General features: G+C 37.4%; 1 protein-coding gene across 1 annotated transcript; it reads left to right on the forward strand.

Moving 5' to 3' along the window:
• Nucleotides 1–4,210: 4,210 nt before the first annotated feature.
• On the forward strand, nt 4,211–16,836 carry LOC104074287 (lamina-associated polypeptide 2, isoforms beta/gamma-like; the record flags this gene model as incomplete). The annotated part of the gene is made up of 9 exons (XM_009574359.1): nt 4,211–4,337; nt 5,349–5,507; nt 6,874–6,974; nt 11,290–11,409; nt 11,513–11,608; nt 12,167–12,277; nt 13,170–13,259; nt 13,568–13,662; nt 14,949–16,836. Coding segments are annotated over 9 exons (1,191 nt in total), but the record flags the coding sequence as incomplete, so codon positions are not given.
• Nucleotides 16,837–21,661: the final 4,825 nt, after the last annotated feature.

Below are 21,661 nucleotides of genomic sequence, written 5' to 3' on the forward strand. Positions count from 1 at the left end.
AGGTAATGTTTTCCTAGCAGTGCGTGTCAGTTGTCCAGCTGGGGCACTTACACAAGCCAGATCTCCAGGTCAGCATTCAGTTGATTGAGCCATGAGGCCATCTGTTAGTTTGGCTTCTTGATTTGTTTTCTGTTGTGAATTTTTACTCTTTTACTTAGGTTCTCTGGAAGCAACTCTTCATTATGCAGCATTCATCTGTTTTCAGAGTGGGTACATTCCCTTCACTGAGTAACATGGAATTTAGTGTCTGGGGGAAGGAGGGGTGGAAGGGTTAAGTAGTCCCTAATCTTATAATTTAGGTCTGTTACTGTACATAGGCTTGGAAATTCTAAGTCTGGCACTTACTAACTAAGGTTAAAAGGTAGAGAATTCTTTAAGTTGAGTGTATCAGTATCTTTGAATTACTGCTGTGTAATTTCCTTTCCATTGTTTATTTTGTCTGTCCTGTAGCTTTTGGTAAATATTGTCTTGAGGCGTTTGAGGTTAAAAAGTTCAGTAGGACTTGGTTTTCAAAAAAAAATTTCTACTGCAGGAAGTGTTTGTGTATGATAGAAGAAAAAGTGCAAGGGGAATAGAGACCTCTGTATTTCACAGTGTAAGTCTATTATTGACGTTTGGCATGTGTAGTTCCTTATCTTCCCCTCCCCTGAGAGAAATATGGTTATTTGTTACCAGAGAGGACACTGTACAAACTGGAGAATTAAAGAGCATTCTGTTGGCGTGATTTGGGCTTTCTTAGCCTGTCTTAACCTCATTCAGAGAAATAGTAAAGAAGCCCTGAGCCTTTCTGCTTCTAGTGATGAAGCTGCACCTGTTTGGGATTAAAGTCCTTGAATATCCTAATGTAGGTGCCATTCAACTTGGGATTTGAAAATGCTTCTTTTGGTGATGTCCCATAGTTGTCTGTTGTATTATTTAAGATGTTACTTATGCTTGTGTTTGGTTGAGTAGTGCTAGAACTAGTAAAGGTAGCCGTAAAGTTTGTCTGGTAAACTGGTCTGTGGCTGTTGGATTTCTATTCAGCAATAAGGGATAGCTTCCAGGTCTGAATTCTCATCACTTGCATTTTCTGCTCCTCTCATTAGTGAAAGAAGGTGAAAGCTTTTTGCTGTGGAGAGATGACACACTGAGAAGATGAACTTCTCTTATGCTCTTGTGTTCCTGTGGCCCTAGAACTGAGAATGCTTTGTGGGACCCCCATGCTTATAATTCACTTCAGTACTTGTTTGAAGGGTTGGTTTCTAGTTAATCTGAAAGGGAGCCTGACATATACCACTACCAAATTGGTAGTATCTGTCACACGCTCTGGTGTGAACAACTCTCTCTGAAGTGAAGTATGCAAATCCTCTTCCATCTTCTGTTTTCTAGAAAATGGCAATGACTAGAAATATTTTTTTTAATGCTGCTAGCTCTGGATGGAATTAGAAGATCTTCAGATAAGGATTTATTGGTCTAGGTGTAGCATTGTGAGAATATTTACATTATGTGCAAAGCAGTCAGCTGCACTGCCTTACTCCAGCAAATCCTGGAGTTCACCACAATTTCATTTTAAGCACTTCACCTCTGCACCACAGTAAGACAACTTTAATTTTACTAATGGTCATCAGACCAGGAAATGTGGGTGTGGTGGTTTTTTTGTTTTAATTTGCAATGATAAATTTTAAAGCTAGCTCTTTTGATCTGTCTCACAGGGTAGTCCCATAGATAAGTTGTGATGATACACAGAAAGTATAGTGGTGCTTTATACTATAATAGTAATGGTAATTAAAGCTAATGTTGTTGCTGAGGTTAGTGCTGTCATACCACAGCCAAGGTATGAGAGAAATTCTTCTTTCCTGCCTTATGCTTTGAGGGACTGATTTTACGGTCCAGTGAATGGTAAAATGGCAGCTTTCTACTTGTACAAGTGAAGTCATTTGCTTCTGCTTTAAGGAGAATAGGTATTCAAAAGTAGAAGTTGAAGACCTCACAGAACACAAGGTAATCAACGCATCTGGCCATATTATTGAAGAACACAGATTACCTTCAACTTTTCATCCCCTCTCTACCCTTTTTCTCTGCTGAAACTGACTATTCTGATGGTCTCAATATGTGGTAATACTGCAGGAAAAAGTGAAATGGTACTTGGAAGAAAAAAAAAAAATACCAAAGATACTATGAGATATTTGAGTTTACTCATTAGTTGCAGTTGGATTTCTGGTAGCTAAGATTTCGGTCAAATGTCTAGTAGAATGCTGATTAGTTCTTCTGGCATATATTGTTATAGTCTCTTCTGTGGCATCTAAGTGATACAAAGGCAGAGATATGTTAAATTAAGTTTCCAGTTTCCTTAAAGTGCCATTGAAATGTTGATTTCCTGCACCATGGTAGTTGTTTTCTTCTGAAACATGGAAGTAGCATCTTAGTTAATCTGCTTGGTGATATGTGCAAACACCAGAGCTGTCAGTAGTCTAAACAGATCCCAACAAGAAAACCCAGCATGTGTTTTGGAACTCTTTTCCACTGTTTGGACAGTTCAGTAGTCCAGAAAAAAATGCACTGAATATGAAGTTCTTGTTCATGTGATACTTAACTTGAAATAGTGTTATGACCAACACATTCAAAAGTAAATACAAGTCTCCTATAGCTGCAGGTTGGTTGTTTTTTGTGTACTAGGTAAGTAGGCTTAGTTACTTCAAAAACTAATTAGATTTTTATATGATAAAGGAATGGAATGATTGATAAAGTGAGTAGTAAATCTGTCATGAGTCAAATCTGCCACTTCAGTGATCCTTTCTTCAGACTGCCTGGAGTCTATTTCTGAGAATTAAGGAATAGCATGAGTTCTTGGAGATTCTGTTGCTTTTCAACAGCTGATTTTAAGGTCATCATGCTGGGTTTTTCATGATCCAGGAGTTAGAGGAAAATCTAATTTAATTAGGGAGTCAGTTATTTGAGAAATCCTCATATAGTCCCTCTGTAGCTTTTAAATATCAAGACACTTGAGGCAAAACCAAGCTTGCATGCAAACCAATATTGAACTGGCATTAATGGCTAGCTAGATACTGTTGACTCATGTCAGTCATCTTACAGTCTTTTAGTGCTATCTTACTAAAGACAATAAAAAAACTGTTAATTGTGACTGTGTGTTATAACATACTTGTATTTGGATTTTTAGTCTTTGGTAAGTATGAGAAAACCCAGATAGGCCCTCTGGGCAACCAAGTTGAGAAACAGTGTTAAGGTATCTGTCTATATCCTGCAACTTTGAGGTACAAATATGACTTATTTTAAAGCAGTCTCAAGATCGATCTTAGTTGAGAGCAAGCAGATTCTAAGCATATTTTTTCTGTCTTACCTCCTCACTTCCTTGCAGAGCTTGGAGCTTGAAATGTCTATTGTAGTAACAAAGGCTTCCCAAGTTGAACAAATGTTATGATCACTCCGTTTGGATATAGTGGGAACTGCTAATTTAGGAGTAGCATCTTGGCAGATTATTTTGATAACCATCTGTACGTGGTGGTGGTGTGTTGCCAACTGTTCACGTAGTATTGCGAGAGTTGGGTTTAGGATTTGTTAGAGCTGCAGTAGCAGCGGCCTGAGCAGATAGGCAGGATTTTGAAAATGTAAGGGTGTTTCTGGTTTTGCCTTTCCTGCGCTTGCTTTGTAACATCATGTAATCTTAGAGGATACCAGGATAAGTGGGAATGGGGATTTTGGGGACTTGGTTCAGAGTGTGTGGGTACTGAAGAACTTGTTCCATATCATTAGAGGAAGAAGTATTGATCTACTAGGTAGAAGAATAATGTGAAGAAATGCCAGTGGAACATATGTATTTGTAGCTTAGAGTAGTGATGGTGAAACAGCTAGAAGCTTACCTGTCCAGTCATAGGAAAGAAATCCTCTCCTGTTGTATACCTGAACTTCAAATTAAAACACAGGATCAGAATAATGAGCAAGATTTCTTTTTTTTTAAATATAGGAGGCCTGTAATTTCCTTATGTGGGTATTTCCTTTTAAGTAGGAAACTCGTGCATGTTTGTTTAGTAGGTGTAAATGTTTGAAGTGTTTCACATAGGCTTTACTGCAGGAGGGATGGGGGGAATATAATTACTTTTTTGGTTTTGTACATTTAGGACTCTCATATCTTCCTGTTGCCTTAGAAGAAAAAGATGTGTTCTGTATTAACTGGAAGCGCTCTGTCTCTTGTTTCTCCCTTGCACACTCACAGAAAGCCACGAAGAAAACTGACAAACCCAGGCCAGAGGAGAAGGATGACCTAGATGTAACAGAGATGAGTAATGAAGATCTTCAAGAGCAACTTGTGAAGTATGGACTAAATCCTGGCCCAATTGTAGGTAGGTGAACTGAACTAGCAAATATTCATCCATTCAATGTATTTCTCACTATACCTCAGTTCTGAGTACTCTGAGCTTCTCTGGTACAGTTGCTTGTTAAGTTTGGTACCAATACTGTTACAATCCTATTTCCTACTTAAGATGTTTTCGTTGAACTATTTACATTGAGAAGACTTTAAGCACTGCATTGTAGGCAAGTCCACAGTTTGTTCCTCTTGTGTTCTAGGCCAGCTGGAGATGTTCCAACTTCTGTTCTGAAGCTGTGTAACTGTTAGTTAAAGTTCAGTGCTGGAGTAATTAGGTCTTCTGATGCAGAGGTTGAGATCTGGGGCCTGCTTAAATAGAAAATACATCTTACATAATACGCTAATAGCTTTGAGAGCAGAATGAGAACATGGAACTTCCCCTTCCCTAGAGCATTTCCTACTCACTGCATTGTGCAGTTATGTTTTTCTTTGCTAAATTTTTTTCTGGCCCCTTGAACCTAGCGTTCTGTCCTGCATGCTAACCTATGTCAGGAGAAGTTCTGACCCCAGCTTAATCTCCTGCCTTGGGCACGCATCTGTGATGTGGGATCAAAGCTCCTTGCCTTTCAGATTGTGCACTAGCCTAATGGAAAGGGACTTTGATTTCACAACTTTTTAAAAAAAAAAAAAAAAAAAAAGGTTGCCTGTAGCATGCTGAGCCTTCCGTGGAATGTTCTTGAAATCCTGGGTGGATGGAAGTGTTAGTGATGGAGCCTGGAGACCTGTGTGTATTCAATATTTTCTGTTAGCTATTAACTTTCAGTGTACTAACAGGTCTAAGTTTGTCTTAAGAATTCTCTTAAACCAAGAAGTTAGAAGTCAGAGTTATATGCCTAGAGGTATATGCTTTGGGCCATACAGACAGATTAAAAATAAAAAAACATACGTTCAGAGATTCTCAAGGAATATATAACAGCCAAGCTTTAGCAATCAAGTCAGGAAAGATGAAAACTGTATCTTTAGCATGTATCCTTCCTTGTTATAGCTACTACTAGGAAACTTTATGAGAAAAAACTGTTGAAACTGATGGAGCAAGGTCCAGAACTGAAGGCACCTGTGCCTCTCCCAGCAATTTCTTCAACTGCTGACAACACCAGACAGAATGGAAATAATGATTCTGACCAGTACAGTGACAATGAAGAAGGTAAGACTTAAGTGGAACTTGCATGTGAACTATTAAAATTGTACATCAGTAATACTTGCAGTAGAAGAAATATCTAAAGAGGGCATGATCTTGCTGTTAGGTGAGGCTTTAAGATACTGCTGTAGACCATGTGAGTCATGTACTTGATCATGCAGTACTAGCACAGTGCCTGTTCTGGGAAAGGAAACTTTTTGCTACTGAACTGTTCCCTTTTGTCCATTTTCCCCAGATTGGAGCCTGTAAATTTGATAGGTAGGAGGACTGCGTGTGAAGTGTTCCAGTGTTCTCTGCACTTCATCTTTAAGTGCAAGTGCAATTTTGTCTTACGGTGCTTACAGTAGTTATCTTTACTATGGGATCGTGTATAAATGCTTGTTTATTAAACTTCTGTACTTTTTAAATGTTGTTTAATGTCTCTCATGTATGACTCAATCCCTTTTATGCTCTATTCCTTATGGACTTAGTTTGGGGTGGGTTGATTGATCGGTCTTGGGTGTGGTTTTTGCAGTTTCAGTATCACATTTATATCAAAAGAAGTATAGGAGTGGGGAAAGTGGAACCTAAAACACATCATCATACATCTTACGAAAAGGAAAAACAGTGTAGGCTTTAAAGAGTGTTCTGAATAGAATGTTAGAAGATGCTTAATTTTGTGGGGTTTGGTTTTGGGAGTGATTCTAAAATTTTTAGGACAGCCAAGAGCCCAGTCACAACTGACAGCTATCTCCTTATACTTACATATGCTTAATCTAACTACCAAACTGTTCAAATACTGGGGAAAAAAAACAAAAACACACCACTACTTCCCCCCCCGCAAAAAAAAGTTTTCTATAAATAAACTTTAAATATGTTGGTGTAATGCTATTAGAATTTTAGAAAGGGGGTGGAAATAATAAATCCTCTTACTGGTAAGATGACTGCTAACCACTCACCCTTCTTCTGCATCAAAAAGAAGCTTTATATAAAAGGACTTATTTTAATGAGGAAACAGCCTAAACAATGTTGAAAAGCTTCAATACCCTTACTACAATCAATAGTATAGTGGTACTTTGGTTAAAGTAATTGCAACTTGATACCAGTTTCTAAATGGAACTGCAGGATTGGTCAAAGCTTATCTGAAATGTAGGATTTTTAGGACAAAACTGAAATACTTGGGTCAGTGTTTTAAAATAATTTTTCAGGTTATTCTTCAAAAGTCTTTGTTCTTCTACATTCAATGGAGAAACTTTATCTCACAACTTTTTAAGGAAATGGTAACTCATAACTATTATGATGCCTCTTAAAATGAATTTTCATTAAAATACAATTAAACTAGTACAACAACCAGTAGTATTATAGAAACTGGTTATATTAAAACCGGTTACAGATCCGAAGACTGAGCTGCGGCTTGAGAAGAGAGAACCATTGAAAGCCAGGACGAAGACTCCAGTAGCACTCAAACAGAGAAGAGTTGTTGAACACAACCAGGTATGTTTAGTTTAGTGGCATCTGGGATGGCTACTGACTGCAGGTGATGTGCCCACTAAACACCTTACCATTTTTAACATAATCACATTTGACTGAGTGGGCTATGCTGTTTTTTAAAAGTTCTTTCAGAAAGCCTGTTCTAATACAGCATGAAAATCTTGTGAATTAACTGTAGCTGCTGTTTTTAGCCTGTCTGATAACATTCAAAATTATGGTCTGCTAAAAGCTGTTTGCCTGACTTGCCAGCTGCTGTAGCACCTCTTAGAGAAAAATAATAGATAATCTTAACATGTTTAGTTTTGGAAACCTGACAGGTTTTTAAGTCAGATGGGCTGATGTCATTCTGTTGGATGTTTGTAAACAACTTAATTCCATAGAAGAAGCAGTTTCTCAAAAAAAAAGTTTGGAAAAAGATTGGGTTTTGTTTTGGGTTTTTGTGTTTGTTTTTTTTAGAAATGTTTTTAAATACATATACATACATCATTTTTCTATCTATCTGATTTGGTATCTATAGATATACGTATGCATTTTAAATACATCTGTTTAATGACTGTGATTTAAATATAATACATGAAGTAATGTACTTCTGTATATGCCTGTACTTATACATGCAGAAGCGTGTGTATGTGTGGACACACATGCACTAGCTATCTATATAATATTTTTTCCTCAACTATACTTGTAGCAGCAGTACAAGAGTAGACAGTAATTTGTTGGAAAGCTTCTGCTAAGAAGAAAAATAATAAATAACAAGTTTAAATCTTGCTTTATGTACCACTTGTCCCTTACTTATAAATATTAGTTCTATTGTCTTGGTAAAAGAGGGATTTTACAGAAGCACCTGAGGTTTTCAAACTGCTGCCTGAATACTGGATTCAGTAGTTGGTGGTTGATCTGTCCTTGTGATGACAGTGTCACTAAATACCCTGTTCCCCAGCTTAGGTTACTTAGGATCTTTACAGTGTTATTCATCTGACCAATGAGTAGTGGAGTCGTGTACAGTAAAGGACTTGTATAGAAAACATTCAGGGACTCAAAATCTGACCTGTTAATAGCTTGTATTTTAGATGTATTTTAGCAGATTAGTGACTTTTCTTACTGCTTTATAGTATGGTAAATGACAGATATATACACACTACCTAACTAGGAAGTACGTATAAACATGCTTTTGCTATGGATGCCTCTTAAAGCAGGTAATACACTGCTATGTGAGCTTGGGTAATACAACACAGTTATGGAGATCCATAATTAGTCCTGCTTATTTTTAGTTGGATTTTTAGGGTACAAGCTGAACAGATTTCACTTCTACAAATCAAAACACACACATAGTTCAACACACAAAATATTCCTTAATTTATTCACGCAACTTATGTTCATGGTCGTCTTTATAATGGGAATCTGAATCTTGAGGTTCTTGTATTTTAAAGGATTACTTTTTTCTAAATTGCTATTCACCCAGAAATCCCTGCCAGCCTCAGTGTAATAGAGCTATCAACAAACAAAGCTTCCTACTCTTCTATGTCAGCTGTCATGCACTGTGTGGCATTGGCTCGAAGATTATGATGCTCTGAAGAGTGGCGGGGCTGAATTGGTTGGTAGTGTGGTGTGAGCAGACTTGTTAGTCACTTCTAGGTCCTGTCCAGCACTAGTCTTAGCCCAGACTACACAGCTGAAAGGATTGTCATTTGGTGCAGAGGGATGTTGCTGTTCTCTTAAGAAAAGAGTGCAAATAGATACTCTTTAAGCAGGCTGGTGCAAAAGAAATTGGGCGTGAGGAGTTTGAGCAGGCTTATGGGTCTTATCAGTCAGTTAGCAGTGGAGGACTAGATGAATTTGAGCTTGGCTGTTTATGCTTAATTGCCTCCTCATAGTGAACTGGAAAAGTTGGAAGAAAACCCTAATTTGAATGCCCCCTTCCAATGAGGTATGTGAATATAGAGTTGGAGTTCAAAACTGAGCCTAATGCCTCATAGTATGTGGCACTGGACAGAAAGAGGCGGGCTAAGCAAATTAAATGTTAAGGAGTCTTAGCAACATAGAACTAGCCTCTCTCGTTGAGACTTTGTATAGTGACATTCTGCATGTGCTGTGTTCTCCTACTCCTCCCTCCATTTTTTTGACTACCTGTGTAGCTGGGCTTCTTAAAAATAAAACATGCAGCATTGCAGCTGCTGGCATAAAAATTTCATGTGGCATACACCCGATAAAAAACTTGGTAAGTGACAGCTGAGGTAAACGCACAATCTATAGCTTCACTGCTTGTGAGTAATATGACAGTTAAAAGCAGAGGCTGAATAGTACTTGTGTACCACACCATTGTAACTTTCTGTGGTTATATACAGGGTATTGGTGTACCTAAACATGAGTATTACATTCTAATAGGGTTTATTTAGTTCCGATATTTGTGGGATAAGCAGACAGGGCCTGCTCAATTGACAGTGAGGATAACTATAACTGTAGACAACTTTTTTTTTTTTTTAATTTCGTCCATTGAATATGCTCTACTGAAGTCTGGATGGGTCTTATGCAGTAGATTCTGGGTTTTTTTCTAGACTTCTCATGCAAGAAAAAGCTTGAAATTTGGTACTTCAAACACATGACTGATGAGCATCTGAAAAACTAAGGAGAGAGGCGGTTATTTAGTAAAGTACTTCTGACTGTTCATTAGAAGATAATTAGTTCCTAGTCAAACAGCCTGGGGTAGGGGAGCTCTCCATTAGTAGGATGAGGGAATTGCCTTACTGCTTTCTTGAGTGGAATGTGTTTGAGTGGAACCACTCTGAAATTAGTGTTTTTCTCTAAACTTCTAAAGAACAACACCTCTCAAATAGAAAGTGTATGAGGGTGAGGTGGGGAGCCACGATTGAAGGTTGCAGGTTAAGCTTTTCTTAACAGGGAAGAGAAGCCAGTGTCTGGTGAATATATAAAGAGGGGTTGGGACATTTTTCATCAGAAGTCTGTTTAAATTGAAAAGAATATTGGAGACTTAGGCTGAAAACTACAATTCTATATGAAACATCTGAATCTGTTTGGACTTTAGGTCTGTACATAAATGTACATAATTTGGTTTTCAAAGTATTTCAGTGACTTTGGAGTAAAGCGAAACACTTGTGCTCCCTCTGCTGGGTATGTAGCAGCTGTAATACAGAACTTAGGTTAAGAATCATAAAGCTGCTCAGCTTCTAGTTTCATTGGAGTGAAACTTTTTCACTTGAAGATACAAGTGGGGAATGGATAAGGGCATTGTTAGACTTTCCCCCCGCCCCGTCCCCTCTCTCAATAAATAAATACTTTCCAGCCTGCCCTCCCCTGTTTTGGGGGCTAATACTGTTCCAGGAAAGTTACTTAATTGACAGTTGCACCAGTCTGTGTAACTTCCATCAGCACTGAGTGTAACTTCCAAAAACTTGGTAATACATCAATGCATGAGGTGTTAATGTGCAAAGATTTCAGTATTAACAAAGTAGTAATTTTTATTTTTATTTTTAAACTTAACCAAATAAGAAGGAAAATATTGTATATAATCTAGAAGAAGCAGGCCCTCATCTCCATTTCCCTCCAGGTCTATGTTTGGAATTAGTTTTGATGAGGATTTTTTCTTTGAGCATAAAACTTGCAATAAGGTATAGGGAATGATCTGTGTCTGTTAATGACTATAAAAGTTTGGCACTTCATATTGTTACTTAGATTTGTAAAGACCTGTGTCAGGCTTGATTGTTTAAACCCACTGTTACGTGAAAACTGTGTGAGTTTCATCTCTGTATGTGGAAACTTTTAAGATTATAAAACATCTCCCCCTACCCGCTGTGGCGGGAGATTCATTCCTGTTGAAATGTAGGTGGCTGTGCCTAAAGCATCCCCATCTCTGCTTGAGAGAATAGATCCCTATCTGGATAGAGAACAAGGTGATGCTTTCTGCTTACGCTCATAGACTCATTTTTTTGTGTGTAGGCAGGTAATGTAATGGGCCTGAAAGCTAGCATATCTGCTGTCCATGACTTGATGTAACTACTCGTAGCATTAGTTATTTCACGCTATTGCAGTGAGCAGATTATCAGTTTTTACTGTTGGGCATTATCTAGTCAGTTCTGTATTTGAAAAATAATGTCCTCTAACGTAAGTATTGTGGTCAACGCTACTAATCTAGCTAGCTATTCATTACTGAATGTATTAGGATGCAATTGGCTTGGGTTTTTTTTCGGATTGTAGACACACTGCTTCTGGAGTATGCATGCTATTCTGGCTTTTGGTTGTGGGTATCCAATGTTGAGAGCTGGCTTTCATGTATTTGATCATGTGTTTGATGCTTGAATAGACCTATTCTCAAGATGGAGTTACTGAGACTGTCTGGACAAGTGGATCTTCAAAAAGTGGACCTCTGCAGGCATTTTCTAGGGAGTCTACAAGAGTGTCAAGAAGAACACCAAGGAAAAGGGTGATGAGAGGCTTATTATAATAGACAAGCTTTTTTTCTCACTCTTAGGGTCCCAGTGGCTATTTTATTCAATTGTTTTCTTTTGTTTGTTTTAAACAAACAGGTGGAAGCTACAGCACAGTTGCCTGTAGATGATGCTGTAATAACAGAGAGTACTCCCATAGCTGAAACTATATTGACTGCAAGCAACGAGACCCTAGTAAATATGCTTAGTAAATATGTTTAATAAATCATGCAAGTGGTATTCTTCTGTAATGTCTTTACTGACAGAATCATTCTGTTTTGAACAGATAGTCTTACTTTCCTTAAAACAGCCTTCTATTCAGTAGTCTTTGAAACCACATACTCAGTATCTGTATTAGTATCTAATGCTGTTCACTTTGAGATGGGACTAGGTAGACACCTAGGTCCCATCTAATGTCTTTCGGGGAGGAGGGTTGAGAAGAACCACTTAAAAGCTCAGATCTTTTCTTAATTTATTTAAGTACATGCAGAATATCTGCTTTTAAGTTTGGCTTTTCTTGTGAACTACATAGCCTTTATGTTTCTCAATGGCTTAAAAGAAACTACTTGGAATGATAAGCAATGTGTTTTCTGTGCTTATTTCAGAGTATCTGTTACATAACCTTCTTGAGTTAACTCGTAACATGCATATATGCAATGCACATAAAGGTTTTGTTGTTTGGTTCTGCCCCCTTCTCCTTTTTATTTTGTATTTTGGCTGATTCTGAGTTTGAACAATTTTGAATCTCGGCAGGTTGTCAATAGGGTGCCTGGAAATTTCAAGCATGCAGCTCCTACACTGTCAATCAGTGAACTCTCAGACATGCCCAGAAGAACACCAAAGAAACCACTGATGGCAGCTGAAGTAAATAAATTAAAACTTAGATTGCTATTGCTTACTCTCTGTGAACAAGATTCTTGTGTGTATGTGCTTACTGGTTAGTACAGAAGGGGTGGAGGATGTCACTGCCCAGGTAGCACTAGTCAAAATAGACTAGCATAAAAGAGAGAATATAAACTTATTTTTATCTTCCCCTTTCAGATTTGGAGTGTGTGTGTGTGGAGATCCTGCTTTTCTTTTTTTTTTTTCCCTCTCCCTAAGCCAAATATGTTTTGGTTTGTTATTTCCCCTTGTGCTGCTATTTTTCTGTACAAAATGTAGATTTTTTTTTTTTTTTTCTTTTAAATCCTTTGAATAACTCAGAGCAAAATTGGGTTATCTACCTTTGGTCTTGTAAATCAGCCTATCCTGAAAAACCACAATGTGTCTTAATTTAGGGAATCAAAGAGTAGGATTACTTTAGACCAAAAACCTGAATTTAAAAAGCATGTGTAGATTCCTGTCAGTTATCAAGAAAGAAAATAATTGTTTTACTGTTAACCTACTCAAGCTGTCAAAATTATATACCTCCTCTTAGAGAACTGTCTAAAGCACTTGCAAGTATATGTAATGTATTAATGTAGTACTGTAATATTGTGGAAATTTACATTACAAGATAATGCTTGGCTGAATTTAAATGGAGTTCATTGCTTCATGTAGTTACTGTAGATAAAACTTGTATTAACACTTGTGAACCCTACTTTACCAGTGGGTCTGAGATTTATGAAGCGGGCTGCTTTATTTGTTTATAATGTGACTGCAATGTAGACTTAGTTGTCAAAAGGAAGGTTGTGGGAAAACTTGATGTTCTATTTCAGACTGCGTAAGTTTTTTTTTCAGTTAGTATTCTACTGTACTGTGGCATTGTTTATTACAGCAAGAAGAGACAGATTGCCCACATCAATGCTTTTTTAATCATGTTGGCCACAACCAATCCTGTGATCTACTCAACACAGCCATGACAGAGGTGATGGTTAAGTTTTTTTGATCATCTGCATCATTGGCTAGCAGGTGTATTATATTTATACAACGTATTCTTTATCTTAAAGGAAACTGAGGAGAGCACTGAATGCTTTAAGACACCAAAAATGACCAGACAGCTGGCACTAACAAAGGTTAAACTAACTTCTAAAACCCAAGAAGTAAACTTCTTGAATGTTACTGGGTGATTCACTCATTCTTACAAATTGCACATGGTTATGGTCACTGAGATAGCCATGCAGCAGCTTTTTGTTTTGCGGTCTGCTAGGCTTATAACTGTTTTTGGTTTCCTAGGTGCTGGAGAGAACTCATACAGAAGAACGAAGAGTAGAAAGGGATATTCTTAAGGAAATGTTCCCTTATGAAGTATCAACACCTACAGGAATTAGGTATTACTAAGGTTTATGGGGGCTTGTTTCTCAGTGCTTGTAAACCTATTTAAGCTGAGAAGTATCTTTTGATTATGTTGCTAGATTTCTGAGGAACAGTTTTTGTACTCTGGCTCAATGACAGCTGAGATGCCCACCTAGCTCTTCTGTTCGATGTACATAGTTTTGTTAGCCAAAACAGTCTCTTCTTGGTGGGAGGACAGGATACTACTATAGTAGGAATTATTACTGGAACTTCTGGACGCTGGAAGTTAAATGGAAAGGGCTTGTCTGTGGTGATGGCTAACAATATTTAAGGTTTTGGCTAGATGCAACTGCTTTAGGCCTGCTGTTAAATTCAGGAAAGATGTCCCAGCATAGATTTGAGCGTTCTTCTTGAGAGCAAAGAAGAATTTTCAAATACCCTATTTTTTCCTTTGACTAGCAGTCCTGTTGTAGTCAAAGATTACTCTTAGGATGAATAAGGATGGCATGTAGGAATGACTATTACATTTTTCTTTGCAACTTTTGTTTTAAACAAAAATTGAAACAACCCTCTGAATAATTAAGCAATTCACAAAATGTTGTCCTGTTTAGAGAATATGAGAAAAAGTTTCCCTATGTTAAGATGTGAAATCAACTCCTGTGTTTCCAACATGTTAATTATAGCTTCAATGTAAACTGCAATTGCATAAAGTCTTACCTTAAGGAGAATACATGGTACCAGTTACTACTACTGTGGTGTATCTGCTCACCAGTCAGCTTTGTTCTCTCTTGTTTTGAGGTCTATCAGTCTAGTTAAATCTATGCCACTTTATAAAAATAAAAATCATGCATGTCTGCTCCTTGTATATAAGGACTTGGCAATGTACGTGGGTTTCTTAACCCTTACTGCTTTGTCTTCTGGCTCTGTGTATTGGCTTAGCCATCAGTAGATATTTTAATGGCCAAGGACAATCTTAGGTTTACAAATCCCAGTGGGGCTGCATAAGTGATCATGAAAGATGCAGATAAAGGGAGACACTTCCTTGAGTTTTATTGCCAGTTATGATCCATTGATTATGTGGATAGGGTGATGTGAAGTGGCATTTGAGGTTTTTTTTAAGGGGTGTTTGTTTGAACACTAAATGATTAACTTTAAAAGTAGTAATGATAGCCATGTTAGCGTTTGAGACAGATATTTCAGGTACTGCATTCAGTAGAAATAATTTTTAGTTCTTCAATTATACTAAGATTTTCCTGTATACCTTAGATTGCTCTTTTAAATATGCAATATTTTAATTTCTTTTTTTTTTTTTAATTCACAGTGCTAGCTGCCGTAGACCGATCAAAGGAGCTGCTAGCCGGCCTATAGAGCACAGTGACTTCAGAATGGAGGAAAGTTTCTCTAAGTATGCTCCAAAATATGGTACCTCAACTGACATCAAGTCAGAGAAACCACCAACAAAAAAAGAACGCTCCATTCCCCTGTGGATAAAAATTCTTCTCTTTGTTGTTGTTTCAGTCTTCTTGTTTTTGGTTTATCAGTCTATGGAAACTAATCAAGGAAATCCTTTCTCTAAATATCTGAATATTGTCTCTCCGGGTGGTGCCAAATGAGTATCTTTCTGAAAGGCACACCCGATTTGATCTCCTGTTTTTAATTGTAGAGAACTCTTCTGCCCTCTCATCGGCTCAAGGACTTCTTACAAATAATGTGATTGGAACCTGATAAATTGGATAAATGGAGCAAGATAATATTAAATGGACATTGGTAACTTTCTGGACTTTGGACTAGTAGGAGATCACTTTGCCATAGGAGTAACATTTTTTTAGATCTTTGAACTTTTTGTAGGCTTTATTTTTTTAATGTGGACATCCTTTAAATTCATTTTTGAGAAACTGTATATTTGTTTTTGCAAGAACTTGGAAGCTGAGAAGGGCAAAAATGTAGTAAAATGTGAAGCTGTGTTTTTAAAGCTTTTCCTTTGTACAGAAAAGAAGTTGTACTTTTGTCTCTATTGCGGAGGAGGATTTTAACACAGGTGATAAAGGGAAATGCATTTTTGTATGCGTTTTTTTAGTAACAATGTAACTGAATTTGATCTCTTTTAGGATGTAGGGAGAGTACAACGACAACCTTTTCTGTAGATTACTGTAACTTTTTAGTAAGTGTAACTGTAAACCTCTTTGCATTTCTGTAAGAGTCTTAGTATTATATTAGTAACTCCGTTTAAGTGTAACATCATTTAAATGTATCCCTTCATTTTAGTGCTTACAGTGTTGTAGGAGCTGAATACAAATTTAATTGGCAAGAGATGTCTTAGAGGAACTTATTTATTAGTAATATGCGTGGAAAATAAAAATTGCATCAGTATAATTTGCTACTAAAATACTTTTTTGGGTCAAGGTTGTTATCTGAAGTAGTCTAAATTCCAGCTTTAGCATTGGTCTTTTTCTCTTTTTTTAAAAAAGCGAAGTCTTTCCAATACAGCTTTATGTGATTATCTTTGAATATTCATGTAGAGAAGTATTCTCAAAGCGTGAAAATTCCAATGAAGTTTTATTCTTGTATGAAGAGGGCATTGCTGCATTTTCTGCTACAGTTTCATCTTCTAAGGTGAGATTTACTACTTTCATGCAGTTGAATATTTTTCTCAGTGGAAGCATGCTGAAACACTCAGTATTGTGTAACTTAGTTGAGCAGGCAGCTGACTTCACTACTACCAATGAAGAGTGATAAGCAACAATTTTTTAAAGTGAATGTATGCATTTTGGTGTGCTTAAATCTGCAGCATACAGATGTTCAGTCTTACTGCTTGGTACAAAATGGCAATAAATCATACTACTTATTCTTAAAGTGCTACTTATAAAAAGCTGAAAACATTAGTCAATAGTATCTTTTTACTCTAGGTACAATTACTGTGTAGACTATAGCTATGGGGAAGCTTTACTTTCTGTGAACTTTGGGACAAACATGGTAATTTGTAGCAAAGCAATAGTTTTTTTTTTTCTGTTAAGATTAATGTTTTTTTCCTTTTACTCTGCTTTTTTGAGTAATCCAAATCGCTAAACTTGTGCCCATCCTATAGAAAATTGTAACATAAGACATTCACTTTTCATGTCAAAATGCAGAAAAATAAAAATGATTTTAATGTGTGTGGATTTTCCTTATCAAAATAAATGCATTGCTGAAAAGCAGCGAAAGCAAGACAACTGATGTATCAGTGGTGTGATTTTGTGCTGCTACAGTCTTCCATGTTTAAAAAAAAAAAAAATCTGATGGTAAAACCGGAACAGTTCATGTCAGCACTTGGTGGGAGGAATATTCATCATACATGCACTATAATAATAGATTTACACCATGATGCTTTAGGCTATGTTAGACCTTTAATTTGGATGGGGGGAGAAGCTAGTGTTCATTTGCGTTTCAAGGAACTTTTTTCACTTTAAATTATTTTTTACCCTACTTTGCTATGTTTTAACATGAAATATGTCTTTCTCTTCTAGTTACATGAAATACTTTCAGTTGACCTCCTTCAGGGATACTATTAGCATCATTAAAAAAAAAACCAAACCCAAACAAACCCCAAACTGAACTGCAATGCAATTAAATGTCGTCATTCTTTCATTTGTGCACTGTTTTGGAGATTCCTCTCAACTTCAGTGTTACTTCACAGAAGGTAAAGACTTTTCTACATAAGTCTCAAAGTAACCTACATGTAGCTCAGTTGTAGTTGGAAGACAGTGCATCTTCAAGAAATGAACGAGCTTCTTATACTTGAGGAACTTAATGGTGTGAGATAGCCCTGAGAGTAATCTCTTCCTTCTTTATTCCCTCTCTTCCTTCCTCCCCCAGCCCCAAATATGGGTTTACCCGCATTCCTAAAGCCATTCACGTTATTTTAAAAGTAACACAGGTAGTAATAGTGCTACTAGCTGAATAGATGTATGTGCTTAAAGCCTTCTAAATACTGCTTGTATAAGTTACACTGAAATATACTGTAGTCTTTGTATCAAAGTGCTGAAGCAATAGGAACTGGTTCTTGTGTTGTGGTTTTTTGAATTTTGTTTTTTTAAATAATCTCACTCTTGTTCCATTAGTTTATCTTGGGTTCTAGACAGAGGCAGGTTAAGCTTTCAGAACCAATCACAAAATAGAGCAATTTTATGGACTAATAGTATCCAAATTCCAGTTGCAAAAATTAGTTGAGTTCTGATGTAGTAAATATTGCTTAAGTCCCTTTTAGGGCAAGGGCTAAAAAGGTCTAGGAAAAAGGCCTGTGTGAGTTAATAGGCATGACAATGTTTTTTGATTTTGGTGGGTTTTGTTCTCATGATTGGTCATTCTGCTTAGAATGCTGTGCTGAAAACATGGCAGATCTTGATTTGCCTGTCTGAATTAGAGCTTTCTAACATAGAGCTTGCACTTTTCCCTTTAAATTGTGTGCTAATCTTTTAACATGAACCCAGTCGCAGGAATCTGGTATCAGGCTGCGAATCACTGGAGGATATCACTTGCAGTGCTGAGACTTAATTTTATGGCATCTGATCCATGGTAAGGTTGTGAGAGCTTACCTAGTGTCTGAGACAAGAAACTCTCAAGGAGGATCTTAAATTTAAATTCTGTGTGTATTTTGAAATCTTGATTTCTATTTAAGTAGGAAAGAGAAGAACTTTTTCTTCTCCTAAGTTTACTTGCTAGCAGTATGCTCAGTATGTCCCTACAGAATGCTTTCAGGTCTCTCCTAGGCTTGATCTATGTGTGTTTTGGTTTGTGTTTCTTGTTGGCATAACTTACGAAAATCTTTATGGTATTAAAATCCTCAGTTCCTGCTAATTACCTTCCCAGATGGTTCTGTGGACAAAATATCTTTAAAAAAAAAAAAAGTGTTAACTCGTTTGTGCAGTTATATCAGAAAAGCTGAGTACAAAAAGAATGCCTTTAAATAATAGAGCTCCAAAAGGAGGCTCTTCAGCAGAAAAAAAAGTATAATTGCAAATGAAGCTTGTAAAATTGTGTGGCATGTCTTGTGTGTGGTATTTTTGGCTTGCTTTGATATGGCTGAAGTTGCATATTGGGCTGAAAAGTTTTTAAAAAACAATTTTAAAAAGTTATATTTGACTGATCAAAATAGAGATGGGTGGGTGGTGATGCATAATTTTAAATCTTGTGTTTACAAACTTTGGCATTTCAGCATAGCCTTCGTTGTCTGTTAATATAGCTTTTACCGTATGTTTGGTAAATCTACCTATGTTTGTCTAAAACTTTCCTATAACTTTTGCTTTTCTTTTTCCGTAGGGAGTATACCAGGCTGCTTTGCACCAGTGCAACAGCAAGCTATGACAGATGTATGCATACATACATGTGTTCATACAGCATAGGATCTACAGGTTAATTCTACTTGTAAAATAGTCCTAAGGTGGCATATACACTTATAAGTAGTATGTATACATGATATCTAAAAGAATAATTCCTCAGATTTTCTGTCCCACCTCACTTTGAAATTTTTTGTCAGCTTTGGTAGTTCGTGGTTAAAAAGTGTATCTGCGTTGCCTTCTTTATTTGTTGCTTAGGAAAAACATGTATTATCAGGGGAGAATTTAGGATTAGAAAAGATTGTCAGATGAGGACACTTATGGTAGTGACTAATAAGAATAGGAGAGGTTTCACTACTTCCTGCCTTCAGAGGATGCGACTACTGTAGTTCAGCCTAGCTAGCTTGGATCCTGTTGAAGAAGATGCTGCAGTGTTAAGGCTTCCCTTGGGCTGTGAAACCTTCTTACAGCTTCAATTGATCTGTTACTGATTCTCTAGAATCATGGTCTAGTAGTTCTAGCATTGATACAATGAATGAGTATGTAAAATATATGCTTACTACAGGAGCAGATGCTTCTTGTGCTAACCTGGTTAACAAAGGTGTGGATGGTTGTTGCACTGTCTCATTGTATATTTTTGAAAACAAGAAGTCACCTGGAGAACAAGCTTATAAGAGCTTTGATTTTACTTACAGGCTTCACCAAAATGTTAGAACTGTGAAAAGTTATTGTAAGACAGGAACTAGTCTACAGTTTCTTGATTGTATGCTGCTTGGAGGCGGGAAGGGATGGAGTGGGTGTATGGTGGGTGTTAATAGTAGGAGAAATGTAATTAGGAAACTTTGGAATTGCCAAACTGACATTTTCCTAAACTCCCAAAATTTGAAAAGCTACTGATTAAAAAGATGGATTTAATTTACAATAGCTCTTTTTACTGTGAATCTGACAGAGGTGGACACCAGAAGGTAACGTCTTTCAAATCTTCATCTATTACTACCTTCAGTGTGTGTCAGAAATCAGATTAATCAAGATGGTTCAAATTACAGGTCATTGCTATTTTATTTTTTCACATCCGGGAAAAGTTGAAGAGATTTTCTATGTAAAATGATATGCACTCAGTAGGAACATATATTATCCCTGTATTTTCACAGGGATATGTTACTCTGCTGTTTAATAGTACTTGTTAATAGTACAGTTGTTAGAAGTTAATTGTCAGCTAAAACCAAAGAAACTGATTGTTCCACAGACTAACTCTAAGCGTCAGTACTAGTTGTGCACACAAATTGCCATTAGATGTGTATAAATATAGTCATATGTTCATCCTTTGTAATTGGAAAGCCCAGAGGTTTTCTGTGTGTTAAAAATCAGAGAAGTCTGCAAGAACTGCAATCATTTATATGTAATTTCAAGATAAGAACCCAAGTCTCAGTCATGGTTAGAGGCTATTAGCTAATTAAAAACAAGCATCGGTGTTTGGCTTTTAGATAAAACATTGCTACCAACAATTGTTTAGATGCAAGTTTGTAGAGCAGAACAAGTAATGGCAAAATGAACAATTCTGGCCTGTCTTCATTGCTGCCAGTGGCAGTGAAGTGAACAGCACTTCAGGCTCTCAGCTGGTTGCTAAATAAAAGTATTTAAAGAATGCAAGTTTGAGCTGTTGTTTTCCTACTCGGCAGCTGGAGTCTAGTTTACTCAAGAGAGACTTAGCCAACCTAGACTTCTTTGACCGTGCTATTAGGCATGTGTCACTTTTGCCTGTGTATGACAGTCTGCCTGGATCAACTTTGTTGTGAAATACAGCAACTAGAGCCAAGTCTTAAGGTTGGTTTGGCAGGTCATCCTCCGGGGAAGTTCGATAGGAGCTGCTGAGCTGACTGAAGGAGTGTTTCTTCAGTGTGGTGGTGCAGGTGTGCTAGCAGTTGCATTATGGCTCTGTGCCCAGAAGTAATAGCTGGGATATTCAGTATGTGCTTCCTGCTTTGCTGTCTTATGTGTTTGTGGTGTTAAGGAGCACTATAATGGAAGGGATGTGATCAAGATGGTGAAAACTTGAGTTCTTACCTCTTCAGTAACTGGAGAGCTGAACTGCGCTGCACCAGTTTTGTACTATGTAAATCCACTAAAATGAGTGAAATTACACTGTATTAGCAAAGGCATAGTTTAAGGTAGTTAAGGCCAAGCATGGGTGCTGTGTTAAATAACATTCTACTTTTAACAAACAAGTAACTAGCAATTAGTCTGTAAGCAGCTGCAGCTGTTGTAGCTTGTCCTCCAAAGGTGAAATGCAGCTGTAGAGGCTGCAGCCAGGCCTACCTCCTGACCATGCTTGGTCTTAAACTGTGCTGCGGCAGCCTGGTGAGAGGGGTGAACCTTTCGTTATGGGAGTGGAGTCCTGCGTTTTCCAGACTGTGAATAGAAAGTATTACTAGATGCTAGTAGACAGAACTGGAACCTGGGAGCAATACTGAGGACTTTAAAGCTTTAAACCCATCTTAAAAACGGGCTGTGATTCGAACTGCGGTAGAACATGAAATCAAGGCTAGGCTGCCGGTGCCCGAAGCAGGCTGCTGTCACAGGGGAAAGGTGCCTGTAGAGCAGGAGTTTGGGAGTGTCTCTGGTTTGACATTGCCCGGGGCTGTCACACAGCTGCCTGAGGGCTGTGGGAAGGACGCAGACTAATTGGTAAGCACCCAGAGACGGGCAGTAAGAAGGCAGGACC

The sequence above is a fragment of the Fulmarus glacialis genome, unplaced genomic scaffold (assembly GCF_000690835.1).
Source record: "Fulmarus glacialis isolate BGI_N327 unplaced genomic scaffold, ASM69083v1 scaffold14100, whole genome shotgun sequence".
NCBI classification, from domain to species: domain Eukaryota; kingdom Metazoa; phylum Chordata; class Aves; order Procellariiformes; family Procellariidae; genus Fulmarus; species Fulmarus glacialis.